Source organism: Myodes glareolus, chromosome 1, assembly GCF_982192425.1.
Source record: "Myodes glareolus chromosome 1, mMyoGla1.1, whole genome shotgun sequence".
Lineage (NCBI taxonomy): Eukaryota > Metazoa > Chordata > Mammalia > Rodentia > Cricetidae > Myodes > Myodes glareolus.
Genome location: NC_142026.1, coordinates 54,430,161 through 54,457,915, shown reverse-complemented (window position 1 = coordinate 54,457,915; position 27,755 = coordinate 54,430,161). Strand labels below are relative to the sequence as shown.

The 27,755-nt window shown below is 51.0% G+C and overlaps 1 protein-coding gene across 1 annotated transcript; it reads right to left on the bottom strand.

Annotated features, from left to right (window-relative positions):
* Window positions 1-458: 458 nt before the first annotated feature.
* Window positions 459-27,465, bottom strand: Gpi (glucose-6-phosphate isomerase). Its single transcript, XM_087906392.1, has 18 exons — window positions 27,259-27,465; window positions 26,352-26,442; window positions 26,058-26,126; window positions 24,243-24,362; window positions 19,543-19,626; window positions 19,314-19,460; window positions 17,362-17,433; window positions 16,427-16,471; window positions 14,215-14,268; window positions 6,185-6,245; window positions 5,781-5,824; window positions 5,543-5,695; window positions 4,448-4,577; window positions 4,217-4,293; window positions 1,960-2,088; window positions 1,126-1,201; window positions 915-981; window positions 459-830 (listed from the first exon to the last, which is right to left on the bottom strand). Exons 1-18 carry the CDS (start codon window positions 27,378-27,380, stop codon window positions 695-697), a joined length of 1,677 nt encoding a protein of 558 aa, XP_087762518.1. The 5' UTR covers window positions 27,381-27,465; the 3' UTR covers window positions 459-694.
* Window positions 27,466-27,755: the final 290 nt, after the last annotated feature.

Below are 27,755 nucleotides of genomic sequence, written 5' to 3'. Positions count from 1 at the left end.
AGGTTAAGAGCACTGACTATTCTTCCAGAGTACCTGAGTTCAATTCCAGGAACCACATGGTGGCTCACAAGCGCCTGTTATAAGATCTGGTGCCCTCTTCTGGGCTACAGGCACACATGCAGGTAGAACACTGCATACATAATAAATCTTAGAAAAACCTTGCCCATTCCTAGGTTTTGGCACCAAAGCAATAAGCAAACACTAATCAGTGGGCAAAAAGGTTTCCAGGCCTCCAATCCAAAGTGAGAAGCGGAGGCTTGAATCCAAGATGAGACTGGAGGCCAAGTTGCCCTCTGACTGCACTGCAGATCTCTGTCCCCCCTTAAAAAATGACCCTCCACTGTGGATCTGTTTTCTACTGAGTCAAGAGCCAGCCAGGGCACGAGCTGGGTCACCCACAGTCCACAGCCGACAGCCAAAGCATCACCTCAACAAACTTAAGAGGCTGAACGCATGCCTCCTCTATAGCATCTTTATTCTATGGGATGTGAACATGGGTGAGAACGATCAGATGCACCAAAGCACTTCAGCCTGCTTCAACAGGGTGGGTGGACGGCAACTCCACAGCAAGTCTCCCCAAAGCCTTGAAGTCCAAGCCCACGACCGGAGGTGTGCTCTGGGCAGGGAGGGGCAGGACCATGCAGTGCATACAATGAAGAGGGACAAGGACTCATCAACAGGGCTGTGGCTGACTTTATTCTATTTTGAGGTCCCGCTGCTGCTTGATGAAGCTGATCAGTCCATTCGTGGAGGAATCGTGGGAGGTCACGGCAGAGCTGCCCTCCAGCTCAGGTTCGATTTTCTTGGCCAGCTGCTTCCCCAGCTCCACCCTGCCAGGGAGGGGTGGAAGAGGAAAATGAGCCAAGTTCCAGAGCCAACCCAAAGGCACAACAGACCCTTCCTCAGTAACTCACCCCCACTGGTCGAAGCTGTTGATGTCCCAGATGATGCCCTGAACGAAGATCTTGTGTTCATACATGGCTGCAGAGGAAGGAGCGGAGGGTGTCCACAAGGGCCTTTCTCCCTTCCTTCCCTCCCTCCCTCCCTCCCTTCCTCCATCCCTCCCTCTCTCCTGCCCCATCCAACTGATGCCAAGCCTGTCAGTCCCACTCTCTCCCCACTCACCAATCAAGGCTCCCAGCATGAAAGGTGTGAGCTTGGTGAACACAATCGAATTGGTTGGGCGATTTCCTTCAAACACCTGAAGGAAGTAAGACGTGCAGAGTGAGAGACTTCTGGAGCTCTCAGGCCTAAGTGGGATGTCTATGCACACCCTTTCAAAGGTTCAGGGAGCTCCACACAGGAGGGGCTGGGAAGACTCTGAGAGCCAAGGTGGTGAATGACATCGAGGAAACAGTGCCTTCCAGACACAACAGAGCTGATGCACTTAGAAACTCACGTGGACTGTGACAAGATGCACAAGTCCAAACCTGATGACAATCCTAGGACAGGAGAAGTAGACACAAAGTCACACCTCTAACCAAGAAACTATCTGCAAATGCTAGTGGCTGGGAAGGAAAAATCAGGTTTGTTCAACAGAGCGGCACTGGGTATATCAACCATATCCCAGGGCAAGATGCAGATCAAGGAACTGCTGGGCGGCACAAAGCAGGCTCCACATCTTTTTGTCCATTTGCTTCTTGTGCTTTGCTGTTGGTTTTTTACGTTTTTTCTTCTCTTAAGAGAAAGAATATGAAGTTGGGTGGGTAGGGTAGGTTTGGGAAGAGTTGGGAGAGGAAAAAGAACATTGCTAACATATATTGTGTCTGGTGGACAAAAAGGCTTTGAGAGGAAAGTCACACTGCCCCAAAGGTTGGGACATTTAAATCTGGGGGAACAGACCCTCCTACTATGTGGGACAACCAAATCATACCCCATGAGCCCCCTACCCTGGCCCCCTCAATGCCAGCCCTTGAGCTCCCGCATGTCAGAAAGCTGAAGTTCACAAACAAGGCTGACCTTGTGTGGCAAGAGTTTCTCCAGGTCCTCTGGGCTCTTTCCTGCAGCCTGGAGCTCCTTCTTAGCCTCTTCGATTAATTTTCCCTTCATCAGGGCCTCAGTCTGGGCCAAGAAGTTGGCCAGGAGGATCTGCAGAGAGAGACATACAGTTACAGTAGCCAGCACAGCCAGAGTCCGCTTCTCAGGTGGGGGTAGTTCCAGCATGGTCCGCTCACTCAGAGCGCAGCTAGGGAGTGGAAGAAGGGCACATCTGATAACAAGAGGGCAGGGAACAATGCTAACTAGCTATTTCCCTTTAAAGGGAGGTATTAATTAAGGACGGAACCCAAGTGCCAATCCTTTCTTGAAATCTGAGACAGGTTTTTGCTCAGTTCCTCAGGCTGCCCTGAACTGGAAGATCCTCCTGTGGCATCTTGGGCTCCTGAATAGCTATGACCATGGGTGTGTGCCACCTCGCCAAGCTCCCTAACACAGTACTTGCCAAGGTGTCATGCTAGTGACTGATTTTTAAGACTTTAAGAGAGAGAGGTGCCAGGTGGAGGTGGTACATGCCTTTAATAGGGAGGCAGAGAAGGGAAGTTCTGTGAGCCAGCCTGGTCTATAGTGAATTCCAGGACAGCCAGAGCTACACAGAGAAATGCTGCCTCAAAACAATCAAACACCAAAACCAAAAAAGAGGGAGAGGCATTGACAACCCCCTTCTTTCTGTTTTGTTTTGTTTTGTTTTCTGTTTTTTCGAGACAGCATTTCTTTGTGTCACTTTGGGGTCTGTCCTGGAACTCACTCTGTAGGCTGGCCCTGAACTCACAGAGGCCCTCCTGCCTCTGCCACCCAAGTGCTGCGATTAAAGGAATGTGCCGCCGCCACCCGGTGATACTCTCTTTTCTAGTTGAATCAAGTCAACAGTGCTGCATCACAGAAGTGTAGCCTGGGATGTCAGGGGTCAGGAGACTGAGGCAAGAGGATTACCAAATTTAAGGCCAGTCTGGGATATATTGTGTGACCCTGTTGCAAAATAATAAACAAAAAGACACTTAGCTGCCACTAAGGAACCAGATGTTGGTCCTCCACAGGGCGGTAGATTCTGCCAGAAGCCTGAATGAACAAGTATTCCCCCAAGAGTCTGGCCGTATCCTAACTGTCAACTCAACATAGCCTAAAGTCATCCAAGATTGGAGTTTCAACTGAGACACTGCCCCGTTCTGACTGGCCTGGGGGGGGGGGGGGGGTGACTGTCATGACTGGGAAATGATGGAGGACCATCCCTAGGTAGCTGGCTCCGGACTGAATGAGAAAACTAGCTAGGCATGAACCTGAGAGCTGTCATCAAACAGCACTCATTCGCGGTTTCTTCTTGTGGAATATTATTTTAACTGGGCAAAAATGTGTTACATTTGTTATGCTGCAGAATATTACTGTCACGGTGTAAAGGTGTGTTCCATTCGTTTCTGCTGCCTTTGTTTAACATGTAAGGATGTGTTACACTTGTTTGTGCTACATCTGTTTAATTATGGAAAGATGGGTTACATTTGTTTCACCTTGCCAGCCTATGGCACCTGATTGGTCTAATAAAGAGCTGAATGGCCAGGAGCTATGCAGGAGAAGGGATAGGCGGGGCTGACAGGCAGAGAGAATAAAGAGGAAGAGAAAGCTAGAGGGAGAAGGGAAACAAGAGAAGAGAAGGAGGACCGCACCAGGGGCAGGAAAGCAGGCAGACATCAGCCAGACACAGAGAAGCAGTGAAAGCAGGACATACAGAAGAAAGGTAAAAGTCCCGAGGCAAAAGGTAGAAAAAGAGAAACTGCTTAATTTAAGTTAAAAGAGCTGGCGGAAAACAAGCCTAAGCTAGGCCAAGCATTCAAAACTAAGTCTCCATGTCAGGATCTGGGAGCTGGTTGGTAGCTTAAAAGAAAAAGCCTGCTACATGTAGTAGTTTCAGCTTCAAGCTCTTGCCCTGGCTTCCTCCAGTCATGGACTGCAGCCTGTAAGCTGAAACAACCCTTCCATCCCCCAGCATTGCTCTTGTCTATAGTCCTCTTCACAGTAGCAGGGACGGAAGGAACTAATACAGGTTAACACCTTTTAGGAGGTAGGAACCCAACCCTGACTGCTGCTGGGCTTCTGATTCTCGGAACTGAGATAACAGACTGTGTTTCAAGAGAGTAAGAGAAATGAAGCTAACTGCTGAGCAGGGCGAAGCTGCAGGAGGGTCTCAGGAGCCTGAGAAGGATGGGGAGGGCCCAGACAGGCTTCTTACCTTGTGATGCAGACCTTTCCGTATGGGGTGCTGGGTCTGGACGGGGATGAGGAAATCACAGGGTATCATCTTGGTGCCTGTTAAGGGCACAGTGGTCATCCATACAACCCCAGCCCATGGGAGCTACCCAAGAAGCCTATAGAAGGTACTACCCAAAGAGGGAGGTCCCTGCTGTCCCGGCCTCATCCAGCCAGGAACCACACCCGCTTGTCCAGGACAAACAGGCCCTACCTTGGTGGATAAGTTGGTAGAATGCATGTTGGCCATTGGTCCCTGGCTCCCCCCACACAATGGGGCCTGTCTGGTGGTCTACCCGGACACCGGACTTGGTGACATACTTCCCATTGGACTCCATGTCGCCCTGGAATGAGGACAGAAACTCAACTCTCTACCTGCAAGATTCCCCTGTGCCAGGATCCTTCCTGGGGTGCCTCAGTTTCATATGGGGAGCCTGTAAATGTGGGTCCTCAGGCTCCTGGGCTTTCTGGCTTAGACTACCAGAAGAAGATGGATCAGGAGGAGGAAGACTCTCTTTAAAAACAAAATTTGTTATTCCTCTAGGTAGCCTGAGGTAACCCAGGAAAATGACTCACTGTTCTCTCGATCCAGAAAATCTTTCAAAATCATGCAATTTGAGAGGTTCAAACCTTGTTCACCTTAGGAATAATGATGAAGGGACTTGGGAGATGGCTTAGTAGTCAAAGAGTGTTTCCTGCTCTTCCAAAGGACCCTACTTCAGTTCCCAGCCCCCACATCAGGCAGTTCACAACCACATGTAACTCTAGCTGCAAGGGATACCATCAACTTCTTCTGGCCTTCATGGTCATCTTGCACACGTGTCATAAAGATACATACAAACACACATAAAGAAAAGGGGAGAGAGGAGACTGAGTAGTTAGGTGTGCCCAGACCAGACAGTAGGCTGGACACAGTATGAGAGGCCCATAAGAGTGCTGATTTTTGTTGCACGGGCAGAGAGGTTGGGTGTAATTTCTGGTCATTGACTATATCCAGGTGAACAAAGCACCCATGATGGATGGCCACAGTATAGGTCGTGAGGGTCCCAGCTCACACCATCACCCAGAACAGCAACATGTGAGAGCCAAAGAGGAAGACACATACATGCCCACAACTAATCCAGGACGAGTCTGGCCAGGGCACCTCTCACAATGGTACGTTTCAGCTGATGATATGGGCAGAATAGATTTGTAAGCAAGATGTGCTGTGAACCCAGGAGCTGAGATGTGCCATGGACATACCCAAGGGCAAGGGGAGACCCTGGAACCTGCCACTAGACCTTTCCAAGGATGGCCTGGCAGCTGGTACCTGCTGGAAGTAGGCAGCAAAACGGTGCATGTACTGGTCATAGGGCAGCATGGCGTGGGTCTCACACCCAAAGCAGTTGATATACCAGATGCCCAGAAGAGCCAGCAGGACGGGAGCATTCTTCTCCAGGGGTGCCGTGCGGAAGTGCTGGTCCTGAAAGAATAAGGTGGCTGAGCAGCTGTCAGGAAGAGGAGGGAAATGGGGAGAGGAAGGAGGGAGCAGGCCACTCAGCACTCACCATCCAGTGAGCCCCGGAGAGCAGCTGTTCGAAGTGGTCAAAACCTGTGACACAAAAGTAGCATCAACAGAAGTGACCCCCCTGTGTCTTCTTGACCACCCCGTGTCTTCCTGGCAGTTGGTCACAGTTTTTTGTTTTTGTTTTGGTTTTTTTCTGGAACTAGGAAATGTTGGCTGTGGATCCAGAAGACGGCCTGGGAGGAGGGTCCTGCAGAAAGCTTTGCTCTTCAGAGTTGGCACTGAGCACAAAACCAACCCTTGCTTTTTTCTCCCAGAACTAAAAGAATAAATGTTTCTATGTAGGAGCAGGGAGGCTGGAAGCCTATGGGGTAAGCAAGGCATTCAGGGAAGCCACCTCAGCCTCACACTACGATACTGCCTCCTGAACGAGACTCAGATACATACCCACGTGCAGAGCGATGGAAAGTCCAATGGCTGACCACAGCGAGTAGCGGCCACCTACCCACTAGGAGAGAAGGAAAAGGCATTGAAGGAGGGCGGGCACACCCTACCCCCTCCCTCCTGCCACACCTGTCCCTGGAAAGCCACTCTTCCCACAGGTACAGCTTAGAGGGCTTGACCCAACTCAATTCTGCCCAGTCAGACAGCAGACCAGGCTTTAGTGACTGTCCGCGCTGGCCAGTGACGCCGACTATGCGAGGGACGTGGGATGTTACCACGGCTGGGCTTTTCTTCTCAGCAGCCCCCAGGCCTCAAACCTGTCAGCTCCTGTCTCCTTGGCACTGACAGGCAGACTCATACCTGGGTCGGTCTTTGCCTTCTGAGTGTTCGCAGAACCAGGACCTCATACCTGTGCTTAACACCTCATCACGACCTGTGCCACTCCCTACCTACTTCCTCAGTGCTGACAGAAAGGGCTCCCGGTCTGTGCTAAACCTGCTTCCTCAGATGCTGACATACAAACCTGGTCTCAACCCAGTCTCCTCAGATACTGGCAGACCAAGCCCTCCTATCTGTGCACACCTGCCTCAGACATAACTTAAGAGCCTCATACCTGGGCCTACCTTAGTGCCTCAGATACTGATGGACTTAGTGACTCATACCTGGGCTACCCTTATCTCCTCGGATACTGACAAACCACACTCATCCCTGTGCTGAACTTACCTGCTCAGACACTGATGGATCCTAAACCATAAACGTGCCCACTTCGTCTCCTCAGAAACTGGTAGACCAGAACCTCATACCTGCGTTTACCCTGCCTCCTCAGAAACTGGTAGACCAGAACCTCATACCTGCGTTTACCCTGCCTCCTCAGAAACTGGTAGACCAGAACCTCATACCTGCGTTTACCCTGCCTCCTCAGAAACTGGTAGACCAGAACCCCATACCTGTGCTTACCCTGCTTCCTCAGATATAGGTAGACCAGAACCCCTTACCTGCGTTTACCCTGCCTCCTCAGAAACTGGTAGACCAGAACCCCATACCTGTGCTTACCCTGCTTCCTCAGAAATAGGTAGACCAGAACCCCATACCTGCATTTACTCTGCTTCCTCAGAAACTGGTAGACCAGAACCTCATACCTGCGCTTACCCTGCTTCCTCAGAAATAGGCAGACCAGAACCCCATACCTGCGCTTACCCTGCCTCTTCAGGCACTGACAGACCCAGAACCTCATACCTGTGCATACCCTTTCTCCCCAGTCACTGACAGACACAGAACCTCATACCCATGACTACCCTGCCCCACTAATTCACCTCTATCTACTGTCTCCTAGGTTATTGACAGACCCACCTCATTTTCATACTTACCCTGTCTCTTTGGTCACCAACAGACCCCAAACCTCACATGACTCACAGCAGAGCTCATACCTCTACCTACCCTGTCGTCTCACACGCAGACAGATCCAGAATCTCGGGCCCATACCTACCGCATCTTCTTGGTCACTGATAGACTCAGAGCCTTTGTCCAGACAGGACAGTGACTAAACCCCCACCTACCAAGTCTCCTCACACACTGACACTCGGAGTCTCAGACCTGCACCCATTCCCTCCCCTCAGGCACCAAAGGATCCACAGCTTTGTAACTAAGCTGACCCTGCCTCTTCGGACACAAAAAAAAGCACAGAGCCATCTACCCACGTCAACCCTGCCTCTTCACACATGGAAAGACCCAGAGCATGGCACTGAGAAAGAGTCTGGAGCTGAAGTATAACCACGTGGCATCCAGAGAAGCATTCTAGCACGGCACACACCAGAGCCCCATGTCAGGAATAGCCTTTTATATGAGAATTAAAACTCACAGGAAACCATAGGAGCAACTTCCCTTCTTTTTTTTTTATTTATTTACTTGTTTATTAATTTATTATGTACACAGTGTTCTGCCTGCATATACATCTGCAGGCCAGAAGAGGGCACCAGATCTCATTACAGTTGGTTGTGAGCCACCACGTGGTTGCTGGGAATTGAACTCAGGACCTCTGGAAGAACATCCAGTGCTCCTAACCGCTGAGCCATCTCTCCAGCCCAGCAACTTCCCTTCTTAAGCCTCTCAGGCTGACACAGGACTAGAACCCCATGAGCTGCACAAGTGAGGTGCTTGACCATCCATGCATTAGCTGTCTTGTGGAGGCCTGAGGAGACAGGCCAGTGTGCAGGTGAAGGAGGGCGAGAACAAGGCTGAGTGAGTGGCAGGCCGCAGACTGAGAGAGAGGCACACATGAAGACAGGAAACCCCAAGGAACCTGAGGTTATCCTGACACCCCGGACCCTGGGTTGCATAGGGCTGACGGAGGAAGTTCACACAGGAGGAACGGAAAGACTTAAGGATCCAGGTTTAGGCAGAGCCTTGCAACAGCAACCATCCCGCAGGCCCCATTAGGCGAGACATGGACTCTGCGATTGTGCCTAGTGGTTAGCAGCCCTCACACTGACTGACGACTTTGGCTTCTGACCTCGGCTTAGAGCAACAAGGTCAGATTTCACTTCTCAGGGAGCCTCGCAATGCCAAGCAGGGTCTGACCCGAACCTCCGAGCCCTCATAATCATCACATTTGTATCCCTAGGGCAACTCAGACCACACAACAATGACAAAGCCAAAATCACACGCTTGGGCCTGGCTACAGATCCCCAGACTGAGGACAGGCCGCAGGGCTGGCTTGGTGCACCCCACCTCCAGGTCGACTCCCCTCCCCCATTACTATAACTAGCTGTTTTCTTCCCATCCTGTCTTCCTTTAGTGTAGAACCCAGGCATATCTATCTCTGGTTTCAAAGTTCGTGCTGAGAGGACCGTATCTACTTATGTTTAAAACAGGGTTTGCAGATGTTCTGCAAGGCCTACAGCACTTCGTCTCCTTTACGGGCCAGTGCTGTGTGCCTGACCTGAGAGGCCACGCCAACCCACATGAGCTGGGCCATGGCTCTGCAGGCCTGGTATACGTACCTTTAACGGAATCTTCTGAAAACAACTCAACCCAACCTGAACTCCCAACACAGGCAATGCTGGGCTCACCTGCCCACCGGTGCTCAAGGAGGCTTCTTCTTAGTGGGACAAAGTTCCCATTTAAGTTCCATTAAATCTTTAACTTAAAGATTTTTAATTATGTCTGCATGTATACCTGCAGGCCAGAAGGGCACCAAATCTCATTACAGATGGTTGTGAGCCACCATGTGGTTGCTGGGACCTGAACCCAGGTCCTCTGGAAGAGCAGCAAGTGTTCTTAACCGCTGAGCCATCTCTCCAGCCCCAAATTTCCTTCCTCGTAGTCTGACATTGGCTCCCCTGATCTCACTCCCTGGCCGGGTCTACCCACCTGTGCTGGGCCCTTCGGTCTTCAGACAACACCTGACCAGCTCCACCTGCCAGTATTTGAGCCCACCTCTCCAGAGCATATTCGACAGGTCCTCTCTACCCGAGTCTGGCCCTGGCTTCTCAAACCTGGATGGCCTCTACTCCGAGCCTTGCTTCCCTGGCTTCTCCACAAACGCCCAGGTGTAACTCTGACCTTTGACTGAATCCAGCTCTAAAAAAGGTCAGCTCTACCTACCCGTGTCCAACTCAGGTCTCAGTCTCCATCTGGCAGACCAACGGCCTGCCTCTGACCCTGGCCTTCCAGAACACAAATGATAAACCAAAGTCGCTTACCTGCTTTAACTCTCTTACTGTTAGCCTGTACCTGTCAGGTGCACGCTTTAATCCCAGCACTCGGGGAGGCAGAGGCAGGAGGAGCTCTGTGAGTTCGAGGTCAGCCTGGTCTACAGAGCGAGTTCTAGGAGACCAGCTCTGCCCATCAGTGCAGTATACATCCTGGCTTCTCTGAACGTCCTTGGCAAGTCACAGCTATCTTATCAGGATGCTGACCATGGCTCATCAGACCATATGTCAGCCAAACATACCTCTGCACATTGGAGCACACAGTGGATGCGCCAACTCCACTTACCTATATGAGATGAGAGTCTAGGTTTTTCAGACCATGCCCAACTGGCCAGTTCTGATCCTGAGTCCTTGCCCCACATCTCTGTCTACCTGATCCTGAATCTTCCTCATACAATGTCTAATGAATGAAGTCTGCTTACCTGACCCTGATCCTCACACTCCACCCATATCTGACAGACCAGCTCTACCTATCTGACCAAAAGCATTTTCTTCCCTGAGTCTACGACTTCTTAGGTCTCATTGACACAGCCAGTTCTGTGACCCTGGGGCTCCAGACTCTCATCAAAGAACCCTGTCTACTCACATATTAACAACGTCACTCTCATCAGACTGGTAGACTCAAAGATTCAAGGTAAACACTCCATGGGCCTTACCCAAGAAACCGACCTCCACATTGCTGTGCCTGGCCACATTCAACCTTACCGAGTGAAGCTTCACATATTGAGCGTGACCACACCCAGGAAACACAGAGGCGCCCCCTCACACCACGCCCCCTCCGTTCTCCACTAAGGCATGCGTACCCCCACCTTACCTTACTTCGTTTCCCCAGCACCCCAAGCATCCAATTCTTTGCCTCTGAGGCCTCACCTGACAGATGGCCTCTGTCTACTTTGCTCGATTTGCCCGACCCAAGGAAGGATTTAAAGACTAAACACATCAACCTACCTCTGCTGGCTCTGCAGACTACGTCATACACAAAAACTCCCACTGTGCTTGGTCAAGGCCAGCAGACTTGGGATCCCAGCCTGGGCCTGACCTCAGCTGCCTCTTCCGTACCTTACCTGGGAGACCAGGGCGTACAAACCCGTCTCTTAGCAACCTCCCCTGCCCGTCTTACTGCACACACCTGCAAGGGTCTGGTTTCAGCACCTTCTGGATGGACGGCCTAACCCACCTACCTGAGTACTACCAGAACTATTTGAACATCACCTAATTACAGTCAGGCCTGTCTTCCTTCCTTCCTTCTTTCTTTCCTTCTTTCTTTCCTTCTTTCTTTCTTTCTTTCCTTCCTTCTTTCTTTCTTTCTTTATTATGTATACAATAATATGTAACAATTATGTATTATGTATACAATAATATGTAACAATTATGTATTGTATACATAATATTCTGTCTGTGTATATGCCTGCAGGCCAGAAGAGGGCACCAGACCTCATTACAGATGGTTGTGAGCCACCATGTGGTTGCTGGGAATTGAACTCAGGACCTTCGGAAGAGCAGGCAATGCTCTTAACTGCTGAGTCATCTCTCCAGCCCCAGGCCTGTCTTCAATTGCAGCACTTCGGTGACTGTTTGGGACTATTGTCAGCTTCATCTGCTCCCGTCTTCCTCCTTTTTCCTGTGATCCTGGGGGCTGAACCAAGGGCCTATCTCCCTCCTGTGCACCTTTAGCTTCAATGTCCATACTAGACCAAGTCAGTTCTACTTCTATGTGTCTAGCCTGACAGTCACACATTTTTGTCCAATTCCAACTCCTGAGACCTCAGCCATGAGACCACATCTAATAGACTCAACCATATACAGATGCTAACTGCCAATCTCAGAGTTTCCTGCTGCCAGCGTTCGACTCAGGCCTTAGCTAGCACATACTCTGTGAAGAACCGAGTCTCTCAAGGTGCACCCTAAAGACACAGGTCCTCAGCGTCCCTGCCTGTGTTTGACCTGGCCAGCCGCCCCAGGCCTCACTTTTACAATCTTTCTATTCTTGCTCTTCTCACACACCACCGACACACCCAATGACCGGAAGGGCTGACCAGGATGCTGAGAACCTGGGTTCACCTCATCTGAGCACTCAGTTAACTACTCTCCAACCCTCAATTTTCAGAAGCTACCAGAGACCGTAATATGTGTATGTCTGGGACAATCAAGCCCTCTTTCCACACAGCTGGGCCAAGGTCACACAACCTTGACTTCAGATCTCAATTGTTGGAATTTTTTTTTTTTTTTGGTGGTTTAAAACAAAGTCTCACTACATAGCTCAGGCTGGCCCAGAACTCACCATACAGCCCAGGCTGAACTTGTGATCCTTCTGTCTCAGCCTCCTGGGATTACAGAGATGTGCCACCATACCTAGCTGATGTCATGGCTACACTTACACTTTTCTTTGTCCCAGCATGTCCTCTAATCGCACCTGTACCTGTCCTCACCCCCTATTCAGACCTTTGCAGTGACAACGTACACACCTTAGAGACTCCATCATACATACCTGAGGAGAGAACTTGCAAAGGTCAAGTCTCAGATGTCAAAATTAGTTCTCTGAAGCTGGAATCAAGCTGGGACTCCGAGAGACTTTACAACTCACTAGCTTACCTCTGCTAGGCCCGGATGTCGGACACACTAGGCAATGCCAAGTCAGACCCCAGCGGACTGAGCCTCTGGACATACCTGGACTGCACCCGACTTGAGGCCTGGCCTTATAGGAAGTGCTGCCCTCTGCTGCCTGACCTGCTGTCTCTTTATCTCACCTGAGAGACTAACTCCAGACTCTTCACAGCCCTCCTCCGGGGCTCCTCAGACATCATCTCCATTCAGCAGTATCTACCCACATCCCTTCTCATGCTGTGGGGGTATGGGTATGCGTGGCCTGATCCACGAGGTCTCCACTGTCGTCACCGCTAGCCCTGGACTCCTGCTCCCTACACCTAACTGCCACTCTTTGACCTTGTCTGCAAGAGTCAACCTTCTCTGTCACATTCCACCAACTTTCTGCCTGTTGTTTCTGGGTAGTTACAATGAGCGCCCCACTGTGTTGGGCTCTCTGGCAAGCAGGGAACACCCACTCCTCCCTTGCCACCATTTGCCGGGGTGCCAAAGCCTAAGAAGGTAGGGGAAAGGCCCCTCTTCTTTTATCGGGCAGGCAACATTCGTTAGAACCCGCAATTTCCCAAAGGGGTTCCTCATCTGAACCACAGGATGTGTGTCCAGGACAGTGCACAGCTGGTCCCATCTAGGCAGAAGTTAACCCATGCCCAGTGGATGGCTGGGACATGGAGCTTCATCCTCTCCTAGAGATGGGTAGGCAAAAGCTCTTCGGCCAACTGTGGCTGCACGTGCCTGTATCTAAGCACGTGGGAGGCCAAGGCCAAGAGGATCACAAATTCAAGGCTAGCCTGAGCTACATAGAGTGTTACAGGATAGCACTGGCTACACAGAGACCCTGACTCTTAAAAAGTGTTTGAACGGGGACGAGCAGCAGCTCAGTGGTAGAGTGCTGGTTTAGTACGAGCAGATCCTAGGCGCTAAACACAAACTTTTATTTAGCCATTTAATTTAAAGGGTGTTTTAGAACTTTCAAAACAAAGTTACCCACTGGCCAATGATGCCACCAAGAAAAAGGAGGGGAAATGTCCCAAAGGGCGACACCTTCTCAGGGGTACCCCGGACGCGTGTTAGACAGAGAGTGCACCTCTGCCCGACCACAGCCACCACACCCTCAGAGCACCCTCCACACCCACAGGAGCCCTGCTGTGCTCGGGCAAGCTGCCAGGCCAGTTCCTGGTCAAGTCTGCCTCCTGGTGAGTCCTACCGGGTGACCTGCATGCGGCTCTACCATTTGAAGTGGGGGTTGGTTTGCTACGCAAGCTGCCCTGGCCTGGTGTGCCTAGATCCCAGGTCTACTGCCTCCTCCCCACCACCTCCCCGCCACCCACCCCAGCTGCTCCTGCAGTCTCCTGTGGGTCTCTCCCCAGACTACCAGGTCCCAGGACCTGCCTCACCCTGCCCTTTGGCCTTTCTAGACTGCCGCTGCCGCCTGGAGAAAGGTCATGCCTGAGAATAACTCACCTCGGCTAATCAAGAGGGCAGAGGTAGCTCTGGTTACCTCACAGTGGGTGCTGCTGCTGGAAGGCGCCCAGGAGAGTATCGCGTCTCCCTCTACGCTGGGAGCCTCCCGAGGGCCTCTCTGCCTTTCCCAAAGTGAGAAGACATGCAGCAAGTGCTCAAGAAATGCTGACCTGACCTCACAGGCCCTCCGGTCGGCTCAACGGCCAGGACTCGGCTAAGGACACGCCAAGCACACAACACAGGAAGGGCCTTACTTACATCCCAGAACTCGAACATGTTTTGAGGGTCGATTCCAAACTCCTTCACTTTGGTCTGGAAAGCACAAAGGGAGAGAGGTCAGGAAGCATCTGTTAGACAAGAGCAAGAGGTGCAGGAAACGAGACACGGTGCCAGCCAGGCGCCACCTTCTTCCCAGCCCCACAAGAGGCAGGGTGGAGGGTGACACCAAGCCAGCTCACCTCCAGCATGCCAGGGGCCTTGCATGAGACCACTTCCTCTAGGAGGTGTCTAAGAACCAGAGACATCAGGGAACCACCCTCCACACCCTGCCCTCAACATCAAGAACTCAAACCCAGAAGCCATCCCCCAGGCTAGGCAAGGAAGCCTGGACCACTACCCAGCCTTCCCCCTTTGAAGCTGATGCCACCTGAGGGTTCCCTAAGGAGACCAGTCTTGTTCTCAGGCATCTAGGCCCTCAGGGAGACAAAGCCGGCTGCCCCACACATCTCCTTAGAGGAGATGTCCCCTGACAGTGTGAGCCCTGCCGGCTCAAGTCAGACAAGGTGATTAGCAGCCTTCAGACATCTGCCGGGTCCCCTGCCCTCTTGGCAGCAGTGGAGGCTGGAGTGGGTAGGAGGGGTGGCAAAGGATGCTCAGAAGGACCTAGGTGCGGTTTGCGGTTCTCAGCTACTGCACTGCCACATGGCAGGGCTCAAGCTGGCAGGTGCCGCACCTCCTAGAGCCACGCTGAGTGTCCCCTACCTCAGACAGGCTCAAAGCCAGGTCAACTGTGAGCCCGCAGATGTGAGCCAGGCTCTAATCCCATTAGCACCACCTCACATAATCCTTAGCCGGAACAAAAGGCCACACCTGGGGGCGCCCGAGAGACATGTGGCAGTAGTCAGGAGCACACGTGCGGCTCTAGCATTAGACCCGAGCTTGGCTCTTAACACAGGCATTGCACAGCTCATAACCAACTGTAACTCCTGCTCCAGGGAACCCAAAGCCCTCTTTGAGGACATCCTTACCTCATGCATGTACATATTCATGTCCCCCCCCAACACACAATACACACACATACACATAATAAAATTCAAAAATGAAACACACACACACACACACACACACACACACACACAGCCAGGCAATCATATATTGCATTGCCAGGCAATGCTGCAAATGATACATTAATCCCAGCTCTCAGGAAGCAGAGGTAGGTGGAGCTCTGTGAGTGTGAGGCCATCCAGTCAAGCCCTGTCAAAAAAAGTTCACCTCCAAGGTTAGCAAGATGGCTCACAGTAAAGGCACTCACTGTATAAACCTGGAGATCTGAGTCTGATCCCAAGAACCCACATAGAACAGGCGGGTTACTCCACGAGTTATCCTCTGACCCCCACTGTAACGTGTGTGGACATACATACATACCATATACAGACACACACACTCAAAACAATAAAAAATTAATTTAAAAAAAATTACACAGCCAGGCGGTGGTGGTGCATGCCCAGCACTGAAGAAGCAGAGGCAGGCAGATCTCTATGAGTTCAAAGCCAGCCTCGTCTACAGAGCTGGTTCCAAGACAGCTAGGGCTGTTACTCAGAGATATCTTGTCTCGGAAAAACAAAACTTTGGGCAGTGGGGGGCTCACGTCTTCAATTCCAGCAGTCAAGAGGCAGAGGCAGGCAGATCTCTGTGAGTTCGAGGCCAGCCTGGTCTACATAGTGAGTTCCAGGACAGCAAGTCTATTTCACAGAGAAATCCTGTCTCAGGAAAAAAATAAATTACACCCAGGGCTGGCAAGATGGTTTCGTGGTTAAAACCACTTGTTCTTGTAGAGGACTCAGGTTCAATTCCCAGTAGGGTGGGTCACAACCATCCCTAACTCCAGTTCCAGAAACCTAGTGCCTTTTTTCTGACCATGTGGCACCTGGCATGCATATAGTACACAGACAGACATGCAAAACACTCATACACATAAAATAAAATAAGTTAAAAAACAAAAAAGCAACAAAAAATCAAAAAGCACATCCATTTACCTGACCTAACAGCTTTAGTGAGAAGCAAGCTCTACCCCACACACCCTGATCCCACTGACTCCATGTCTTCCTCAGGATCACACTGAATGGAGACAGCAGGAAAGGCCGCTGGCTCTCAGTGAGCCATCTATGCCAGCAACCCAGCCACGATGCGGCCCTGAATCAGGAACTGGGCTTCCCCACAAGGGCACGCAGGATGCCACAGGGATACTTACTGTGTTCGTAGACAGGGCCACAAAGTGTTTTGCAACTGCAGATGGCTACAAGAGACAGAAGCACATTATAGCAAACCCATGCCAGAGGGGCCACCCAAGGGTGGAGAAAGCCTGATCCTATGCGGGATTGACTGCTCTCCCACTTAGGCCCTGAGGATGTTACAGGAACCCACAAAAGGCCAAAGTCAAGAGGGCAGGAAGATGGTGGAACGTGACTACAATCCTAACGCTCAGGAGTTCAAGAACTGTCTGGACTACATAGCAGGCTCCTGGCACAAACCAACGCACAACAAAAAAGTTGCTTAAGGTCCACAGACCAGCCTGCCCATCCATACTTGAAGGTACACACAGTCAAGGAGTAAATAATTCCTCCGATGTAAAATGGGTACAGTCCCTGTGAGCAGATATGATCCAAAGGGCCAAGGGACTTAAAGAAAAGATCCCCGGCTGGGCAGTGGTGTGGCGCACACCTTTAATCCCAGCACTCAGGAGGCAGAGGCAGGAGGATCTCCGAGATGGAGGCCAGCCTGGTCTACAAAGCAAGTTCCAGGACAAGCTCCAAAGTTACAGAGAAACCATGTCTCAAACCCATCCCCAAAAAAGAATGAAAAAAAAAGAAAAAAAGGAAGAATCTTCAGTCACAGTATGGAAGCTATTAAAAATGAATAAAATGAATGAAAAAAAAAGAGCTCTTGGCCGGTTAGAGCAGGTTCTGCTTGTGCTTGGGGCAGAAAAACAAAGGCATAAATAAAGGAGTCAAAAAGGCTGACTCCTGCTTCCACCTTTAGGAGAGGGCTATTGAGGGAGGGAGGGGAACGCAGGAAGAGGAGGAGCATAGGACAGGCATCGCTTCCCCCCCCCAACCTCATCTGGGGAGAACTCTGAATACACACCACGCCCCCCAACAGCAGGACACCCCCCCACTGCCCACTCACATCCTTGGCCGACAAGAGAAACCACTCCTTTGCCGTCTCTGCATTAGTGATGGTCTCCTGGGTCGTGAAGGTCTGCAAGAGATCGTGTGCAGTCAGCCCAGTTCAGGGTCGGTGGCAGAGGCCACACTGGAGACTGCTCAGCACATCGCAAGGCTACAGGCATCCGCAAACACACCATCAGTGCACTGACTACAGGCATCCGCAAACACACCGTCAGTGCACTGACTACAGGCATCGGCAAACACACTGTCAGTGCACTGATTACAGGCATCGGCAAACACACTGTCAGTGCACTGATTACAGGCATCGGCAAACACACTGTCAGTGCACTGACTACAGGCATCGGCAAACACACTGTCACAGTGCTGACTACAGGCATCCACAAACACACCATCAGTACACTGACTATAGGCATCCGCAAACACACCATCAGTACACCGACACACGGTCACAGCGCTGACTACAAGCATCCGTAAACACCCCATCACAGCGCTGACTACAAGCACCTGCAAACAAACCGTCACAGCGCTGACTACAGGCACCGACACACCGCAAGTGCACTGACTACAGGCATTGACAAACACACCGTCACAGTGCTGACTACAGGCATCCGCAAACACACCGTCACAGCGCTAACTACAGGCATCCGCAAACACACCGTCACAGCACTACATGCAGCAGCAGCCTTAATTTTCGCAGTTCACATCCAGGGGAGGAAGGACCCCACCTAAACCCTATCCAGTACCCAAATCCTGAAGGTCAGGCATCTCCCAGGGGAGGGGCTGAGCATATTGAGCTCTCTCCAGTTCAGCCTACCCTGGATCTCACAGTCCAGATGGAATTCTACTTTTCAATTTTATCTAGTGTCTGTACGTGTTTGTGTGTGGGCACGAGAGTGCACGGGCACATGTAGTGGAGGTGAGAGGACATCTTTTGCGAGTAATTCTCTCCACCATACAGGACCCAGAATTAAACTCATGTGTTCAGGCTTGGCGGCAAGCCCCTTTACCTGCCGAACCATCTTGCTGACTCTCCGATGAACTTTTTATTATTTTGTGTATATTAGAGTAAAGGAGGCATAAAGAATAATAAACTGTTACGTTCTCAGGCCCGGGCTCTGAAATCAGAAAGGCACAACATGAAGGTGAGGTGGCACACACCTGCATTCCCAGTGCTCAGGAGGCTGTGAGAGAGAACGACGTTCAGCTATAAAAGACCCTATCTCAAGACCCTGAAAGGGGAGGGTGAGGAAGGAAAGTGTGTTGATGGGGGCGGACGGAAAGAAGGTAAAAGATGGATCTACTACGAAAGCAATATCACCCAGCACTCAGGAGGCCTAGGCAGACAGATCTCTGAGTTCGAGGTCAGCCTGGTCTACAGAGCAAGTTCCAGGACAGCCAGGGATTCACCAAGAAATCCTGTGCCCCACCCCACCCCCCCAAAAAAAAAAGAATAAAGAAAGGCATATCAGAGACATCAGAGACGTATTGTATTAGGACAAGGACCTGTCTACCTGTCTATAATCTACTTGAGCAGCTGAGGCAGAAGGATGAAGGATCTAAAGTTCACGGTATCCCTGGGTTACAGAGTGAACTCAAGACTAGCTGGGTATGTACATCAGTAGTGGAGTAGCTGCCTAGCATGTGTAAGACCCCGAGTTCAGTCAGCAGTGCACGCGTGCACACACACACACACACACACACACGTGTGCACACACATATGCGCGCGCGCGCGCACACACACACACACACACACACACGCACAAAGACAGGGCAGAGAGCACATAAAGTAAGTGGCTGTGGCCCATGACAAGGGTCCAAACTGAACAGGGTCAGGCTTTTATTAGGTAAACCGCTTTTGCTGCCAGACAAAGCACCATTCACATAGAACCGGTCCTGACACTCCACTGCACAGGGCAATCCGCCCGTCCTCCCCACCCCCCAGTGCCATACCTTGGAGGCGATTATGAACAGGGAAGACTCGGGGGTCAGGTGGGCCAATGTTTTGGCAATGTGGGTTCCATCGATGTTAGAGACAAACCAGATGCGGGGACCTCCTGCAGAGTAGGGCTTGAGAGCTTCAGTCACCATGAGAGGTCCCTGCAGGAAGCGAGGATAAGGTTCTAAGGGGTGACTCCTCCCTCCCTTCACCCTTTCCCAAGGTGAGCCGGGCGCAATTTACCAGGTCAGAGCCTCCGATGCCGATGTTGATAATATCCGTGATGGATTTGCCAGTGTACCCCTTCCATTCACCGCTCCGGACCCGCTGGCACAGAACCGGAAGATACGATTAGCCCAATGCACATGGAGAGGTCACAACTCAGAAACACCACCCGTTCTGGGTCATTCTGCCTCAATGGCAGACAACTACTAGGCTCTGTCAGAAGCCTCTGGAGGCCACAGCGCCAGGTCCCTGTCATGTTCCAGGACACACGTTATCCTGGCACGCTGTCATGTGCTGTTTAAACAGACTCAGGACAAACAGGGCTTTCTTGTCTGCACAGGGCTAGAGAGATGGCTCAGTGGTTAAGAGCATGGGCTGCTCTCCCAGAGGACTCAGGTTCAGTTCTCAGCACTCACATGGTGGCTCACAGCTGTCTGTAATTCCAGTTCCAGGAGATCTGATGCCCTCTTCTGACCTCCACGGACACCAAGCATGCACATTTATGTGGACACATGGTGCACATAAATACACACAGGCGCTCAAACACATACACGCACACACACAAAGCAAAAAGCCTACAGAAAACTGGAAATGATCTGAAGTCTCGCACTCAGTCACACTAGCTGCCCCGCTTCGGCAGGGCTTCCTCTGTCACTGCTGCAAGCACCTGCTTTGATGATGTTGGCTTGCTTGCTCAATCAATCAGGTGACTCCAACTGTTCTTCCGGACATATAAACACCCAATTCGACAATTTGTTATCTGCTCACTGTTTTTAAACTTCTGCTTGCTACACACTTAACAAATTCACTTATTCAAAGGCCAGAGCGTATCTATCGTATAGCATTCTCTGTATGAACACATCCCCCACCAGATGACCTGTGTGTCCTCACTGACCAGTGGGACTTAGAGCGCTCTCACAGCGAGGCTGGCAAAAATTCTAAAACAAAGGTCTCAGCAAGCAGCCAGCCTCTACAGAGATCCAAACAATTTTGGGTCAAACCCTAGGCCTTGCACATACTAGGCAAGAACTCTACCACTGAGTTGAATCCCTAGCCCATATGGTTCTGACACAGAATCTTACTAAATACGTACACCGCCCAGGCTGACCCTGTACTGGCAATCCCTCTGCTTCAGCCTCCTGATCGCTAGGGTCAAAGCTATGCTACCGTGTCCAACTGCTCCAAAAGATGCTTGACCATGGTACATATCCTTGTAGAATTTCCACCTCTGCCTTAATAGTGCTGGCCTGTGACCCACAGGATACAGTAAAAATGATCCTGTGTGAATGGGAAGCTTGGGCCTAACAACCTAAAGCTTCAGCGCTGCTCTCTGGCCCCCTCCCCAGATCGAGTTATTCTTTCATGTTACGTGCATGAGGTTTTGTTTGCATGTATGTACATCTGCATGTCACACGCAAACTGTGTCTGTGGAGGCCAGAAGAGGGCATCAGATCAATCCCCCAGAACTGGAGTTACAGAGGGTTGTGAGCTGCCATGTGGGTGCTGGGAATCAAACCGAGCTCCTCTGCAAGAGCAGGCAGTGCTCTAAACCATGGAAGCATCTCTTTAGTTCTCTAATTTCTCTCTCTAAAGAGTTCACCTACCAGGCTGGAAAGATCATTCAGCAGTTAAGAGCACTGACTGCTCTTCCAGGTCCTGAGTTCAATTCCCAGCAACCACTTGGTGGCTCACAAACATCTATAATGAAACTGGCACCCTCTTCTGGCCTGCAGGCATACACATGCAGACAGAACACTGGATATATAACAAATAAATAAAATCTTTTAAGAAAAAAGAGAAAGAAAAAAATTCCCAGTGTTCTTAGATTAAAAAAAAAAAAATCATCATAGAAACACAACGTGGTGCTGTGTGGAAGATCAAATACAGGAAACTCCTAAAAGCACAGCTGGGTGGTGGTGGCACACACCTTTAATCCCAGCACTCCGGAAGCAGAGGCAGGGGCAGGTGGATCTGTGAGTTCAAGGCCAGCCTGGACAGGACAGGTTCCAAAGCTACAGAAATATTCTGTCTCAAAAAAATAAAAAACAAAACAAAAAAAAAAAAAACAAGAAAGAAAAGCACTAATGTCCGAAACTGTATCTACCTGAACAGTTAAATTAGGCAGATAAGAGACACTTAGGAGACTTTTACCTGCTCTGCTTCTGTCTTTTTTTTTTTTAAAAAAAGAAAAAAAAGCTTTATTTAACTTTATTTGCATTGGTGTGAAGGTATCAGATTCCCTGAAACTGAATTCACAGACAGTTGGGAGTTGTCATGTGGGTGCTAGGAACTGAACTCAGGTTCTTTGGAAGAACAGACAGAGAAACCCTGTTTTAAAAAACAAACAAACAAACAACAACAACAAAAAACAGCCAGTGCTCTTAACCACTGAGCCATCTCTCCAGCCCCTGCTTCTCACTTTCAATCTCATAGTTCAAGGTTTACTAAAACAAAAGACTCCCCTCCACACATACAAATAATGCGAGAAAGACACCCTTTTAATATAATCTTCATGTACGTGGGACTTTAGAACACATGCCATTTCTTTTTGTTGTTGTATTGTTTTCTGCTCAGAAATAGCATCACCACTGAAATCTAGGCTGGCCTCAGAAACATCATCCTCCTGCATCAGCCTCCAGAGCTCTAGGATGACAGGCGTGTCACCACATCATTCCATAATTTCCTATATATACTAAACACTACAGCAGGCCAGGGCAGCGACAGCTACTGACAAGCCAGATCAACAACGGTAGTTTTTAATCGTTTTTGACATGTTCCTCTTTGGTTTTGAGACAGGGTTTATCTGTAGCTTTGGAGCCTATCCTAAAGCTCACTCTGTAGGTCAGGCTGGCCTCGAACTCACAGAGAACCGCCTGTCTCTGCCTCCCGAGTGCTGGGCTAAAGGTGTGCGCCACCACCGCCCAGCTTATCGTAAATTTTCAACTGACAGATGACACACATTTATGAGTACACAGTGATATTCTGATAACTGGGTCAGGCTAACTGCTATATTCAGTGCTTCCAACAGTTAGCATTTCTCCCTTCAAGCAGCGCTTGCCTGTCACATACCAGACTCCGAATTCAACTTTCAAAATCAGGACAGACAGGCTGACAGACAGTGCTTGGTCTCTGAGCTTTTCTGTTGGGTTGACTGGTTTGTGGGGCTCACTACCTAGACTAGGCTGGCACTGACCTTGTGACTCTCCTGCCTCCTCACTGCTGGGACCGTGGGCATGAACCACTGTCCCTGACTACACTGTTTACTTTTGAGAGGAGCAGCCACAGGAAGTAGAATCCCTGGCTGGGATTGCCCTTGGTTAGCAGGGTTTGCTTGCTCATTGGGCTTTTTTGGAGAAAGGGTCTCAAGTAGCCCAGGCTGGCCAGGGACTGACAATCCTCCTACTTCACTCTCCTAGGTGCTAGGATTACAGGCACAATCCACCAGAACCAAGCAGCACATTTTGAACTAAAAATACCTGGTCATCCTGAGTCAGCCAATCCGACAGGAAGCTGTAAGGGAGTGTCGTTCTGTAAAAGCGCTGGAGATAACCCCACAGGGGCCACCCAGTGTGCCTGAGCAAACACAGGATTAACAGAGCACCTGGGTCCACTCTGCCACACACAGCAGACGGCTAGGAATGCCCTCTAGGGGACATTCTGAATTCCAGACTCCCACCAGGGATTCCTAGCCTTCCTCGTCCCAGGAAGCCCTGCAGGTGACTGCTAGGCCTTTACGATGAATGCTCTTTGTCATTTTCTAGTCTGAAAACGGCTCTTGGACACGGCAAGCAGACTTTGGCTAGCCACACGTGGGAGCTATTGCTTTCTGGCACAAACCCAGAACAATCACAGCTGACCAGATAGATGATCACGCTCATAGCACGCCCAACCCATACACACAGGCACACACCCATAGGATCACCCTTGTACCCCAGACTTGGTAATGTCTACCATCCTGTGTAAGGCTACCCCGGGATACACACTGAGGCCACAATGGAGTATGAGGTAAATTTAGCTGGTCTCTAAGGCCATACTGCTTCCCGGACTCCCTTATACACTGATAGAAGAGGAGGTCAGTTACATATGGTGTGATATAGCCCTAGACCTCTCTCTCTATAAACCAGGCTGGCCTTGAACTCAGAGATCCACCTGCCTTTGCCTCCCGAGGGCTGGGATTAAAGGTATGCATCACCACTACCCTTGTAACATGTCTTTAATCCCAGAACTAGGAATGCAGAGGTAGGACTCTGTGAGTTCTAGGTCAGAATGGTCTACACAGGCCAGTCAGGGCTACAGTTAGACCCTGCTCTAGAAAGAAAGGAGGGAGAGAGAGAGAGAGAGAGAGAGAGAGAGAGAGAGAGAGAGAGAGAACACGAACAAAGGGGTCTGTGTATGGTGCAGTTACATGCAGGATACTGACGCAGAGGTACCTTTACCTATTTTCTAGTGTAAATAAGGTGCAGGGAGTGGGGCGGAGGAGGGCGGGCGGAATGTAGCTCAGTTGGTAGAGTGCTTTCCTATTATGTAAAGCCTCAAGTTTGACACTTCCCACCCATGCAATCCCAGACCTCCACCAGACGGAGAGGGTGTGCTCACTCGGAAAAGAGCTGAGGGAAATTCAGGTCTCAGAAGAATCAAACAAGTCACCGCTACCTGAGTCTGCAGCAGGAGCGCCAGATTCCGTGGCTGAAGGCTCATCGAGGCGAGCATCTGCTTACCTGGCAGAAGGACTTCATCTTTTCCAGCACCCTGTTGACCTCTGGCATCACGTCTCTGCCATCCACCACAATGGGTGTGTTAGACCGGTTCCGGAGGGCCACATGCAGCACTGCCCGATCCTAGAGATGACAGTCGGAGAATGAGAAGCTACCTCGTGCCCTAGAGTTAGAGAGGTCCCAGCTGGCGAAGGACAGTGTGGCTCAGCCCTCGATGCACAAGACAAACAGGTCCCTAGGCACCCATTACGGGTAACCCACCACAGTCTTGTACAGAGATCCTATTTCATGTTTTGGGAGTGACCCCGAGGAGAGGGATTCTGTGCCCACCTTGCACACTGTGAACAGTCAGAAGTAGATATAATGGGACCTGACCATGCCTAAAAGGCTTTCATGCCTGAAGGACCCCCTGGCTTCATGCATGACTGAAGAGAACAGAGTGAGCAAAGGCTTAGTGGTGAGCGATAAGTCCCTTCAGCAGACCAGCAACCGGTAAGGCTGACATAGCCTCAGCCCTCCTGATGAGAGAACTCAGGATGTGAAGTAGATAGGCAAGCGAACAGCCTCACGGCCACAACCGTCACAAACCCAAACGTCACTTGTCACTGAAGTTGGGAACAAGTGTCAAGCAGCTCTGCTGGTCACAAGTGGAAAACGGCCCACCCAGCTAAAGACACCAGCAGTCTTGGAAGGAAGCGGGTGTTAGGGTTCTGGACAGCTGGGAAAACGACTGCAACCCAGGGAGAGCTCCCTGTGAGTGGGAGAGGCTGATGCCAGCCCACCTACCCTATCTAGGACTTCCCATGTTCCCTAAGCAAATGCACCCCTGCGGAAAACGCTCCTTGACTGCGGCCTCCCTCACACAAGCCCAGGAGTGCAAGATCAACTACTTCTAATTGCATCTCTGAGCTCTAAGCCTCAGAATCCTGACATGTAAAAAGACCCAGGCTGGAGAGATGGCTCAGCAGTCAAGAGCACACATTCCTCTTCCAAAGAGCCAGAGTTTGATTCGCAGTACACATAATGGCGGCTCTAACCAACCGCCTCTATCTCCAGTTCCAGGGAAATCTGACACCTCTGCACGCATGTGCACATACCTACACACTCCAAAAAAAAAAAAAAAAAAGACACAGAGAACAAGTGTGGAGTGTTTCCTATGCCTGCAGGTTTCCACATCACGTCAGGGGCAGGATTCCAACACTTATCTTACCCCCACTTCTCAATCACTCCTACTGCCAAAGAGACTAAGGGCTTTGGTGACATGATTCTTCTTGCCCCTAGTGTAACTTGCAGCATGGATCCATTCGAGTACCAAAGTTGAAGAAAAATGTCTGAGCAAACCTTAGGCAAATCTCTCCCTTCAGGGGCTGGAGAGATGGCTCAGTGGTTAAGAGCATTGCCTGCTCTTCCAAAGGTCCTGAGTTCAATTCCCAGCAACCACATGGTGGCTCACAACCATCTACAATGAGACCTGGTGCCCTATTCAGGCATGCACATAGACAGAATATTGTATACATAATAAATAAATACTTTAAAAAAAAATCTCTCCCTTCAGGCTTAGCTGTGCCCCTCCCTGGACAGACATCAGGCACTATTCCAATTTGCTTGCCAAGTCCAGGCTGCGAGTCCCAGAGAAGACACACCCCAAAGCTCGGCAACCACCCCCACAGAAAAGTCTTTTAGCACCTTCATGAGGCAAAAGCATTGCTTAAGCGGAAGGGTGAAGACACAGGATGATGAGGACAGTCTGACGAACAAAGGGGAAGGAAGAGGCCTGGGGTGGGGTCCACAGAACCTGGGTCCACTAGAACCACTCACCTCAGTGGAGTTGATCTTAGCACCACTGAACATGTTGTCCCGTGCAGCCTCCACACCTCTGGACTTAGCCTAGAAGGAGAAGACACTGATGCCTTGTGTCCCATCCCCGCCAGCCGTCACAAGTTCAAACCCCAGTGAGGCTCTTTTCCATTCCTCTTGCCTTCCAAAGTCTGCTCAAATGGCAGGCCCTGGAGATCCCTGGGATATCACTCCAAACCTGGACCTGGAACCCAAAACACCCCCCACCCCCCCACACCCAGACCAGAGATCCCAGTTCCCCAATTAGAACATTACCAGGTCCACCAGCATCTGCATCACCTCCTTGTTCACAAGGTTCTTGGAGTAATCCACCAGAATATGCCCATGGTTGGTGTTGAGGTTCAAGCTGCAAGAAGATGCAGAAGCAATTGGCCACACCCAAGCCCACCCTCTCTGTGCCACACCCCGGTGGCAGTGACTGTTGCCTGGCTACACGGGCTGACCTGCAGCAGTATAGGGGAAGAAGCCATGCCACAAAACCAAGATGCAGACGGATCCTGAACCAGGAGCATGATTTAGACAGAGAAGGGTGCAGAGGCCCTGCAGAACGACCCCACTTTAGAGCTTCCCCTCCACGCTCCACGTCTCAAACTTAGAACACCAATGCAGAAGTATCGGGGACTTCTGAGTAAGGAGCCACAGGTGGTTATTTCATGTCCCTAGCCTTCCAGCATCAGTGACAAGGAATACCCGGATGCATCACATGCAAGATTCCCTCCACCCTCCCTTCCATTTAACAGTCGTTCACGGGTCTCTCTGGCCTCTGCATCGTGCTTCCACGGCTCTATTTTTACACTGTGGCTCCCAGCAAATCTCAGCCTACCCACCCTTCCCGACCCAAGCCCAGGAGAAACAGGTAGGAGGGGACAGCTCTCTCCAGTCCCTCTCGGCAGGAAGGGCTCCTCCTCCTCCTCCTCAAGGGTGGTTGGAAATCCCTTCTCGAATAGCTGGGGACTGGAAGGAGGGGGCGAAGGGACAGGAGGGTCCCGGTGGGAGGGGGGAGCTCCTCTTCATGACTAAGCAGCCCTAGCCCTCCGATGAGCATGCGAGTACCAAGAACCCACTCCAAGGAGGAGTCAAGGACAAAATGCGGCTACCGTCTTAGCCCTGCGGGGCGCCTGGGGGTCCCGGGGGCCCTTTGGCCCCGACCCTAAGAGCGCACCTGAATTGGTTGAAGCGCTCCGGTTCCGCTTCAAAAAGGCTCCTCAGGTTGAGTTCGGCGTGGTTCAGACGGTGCCATTCCTGCAGCTTCTGGAACTGCGGGTTCCGGGTGAGCGCGGCCATGGCGGGACCGGAGAGGTACACGGAGCTGGACGTGCGCGGAAGAGGAAGGAAGAATCAGCGGCAGCGCGCAGCAAGCCCGGTGTCCGTGCACGCAGCGGTCTTTATGGCGCAGGCGTCTGGCCCCGCCCCTCCCGGTCACGCCTCTGGTCGCCTCGGCCCCGCCCCGCCCATGTCCTCCGCGCCCGCTACACGACCTTGCCTGCGGCTGAAGATCTGGGGGCCTCTGCTGGCCACTCTGTAAAACAAGTGTGGCCATTTGCGATATCCCTTGGTTGACTTCTGCCCGGAAGTGACTTGAAGGGCAGAGGCGGAGCTTCCCATGCTCTGTCCGCTTGCTTCTCTCATTCATTTATTCAATTCAGCAAAACTCTATGG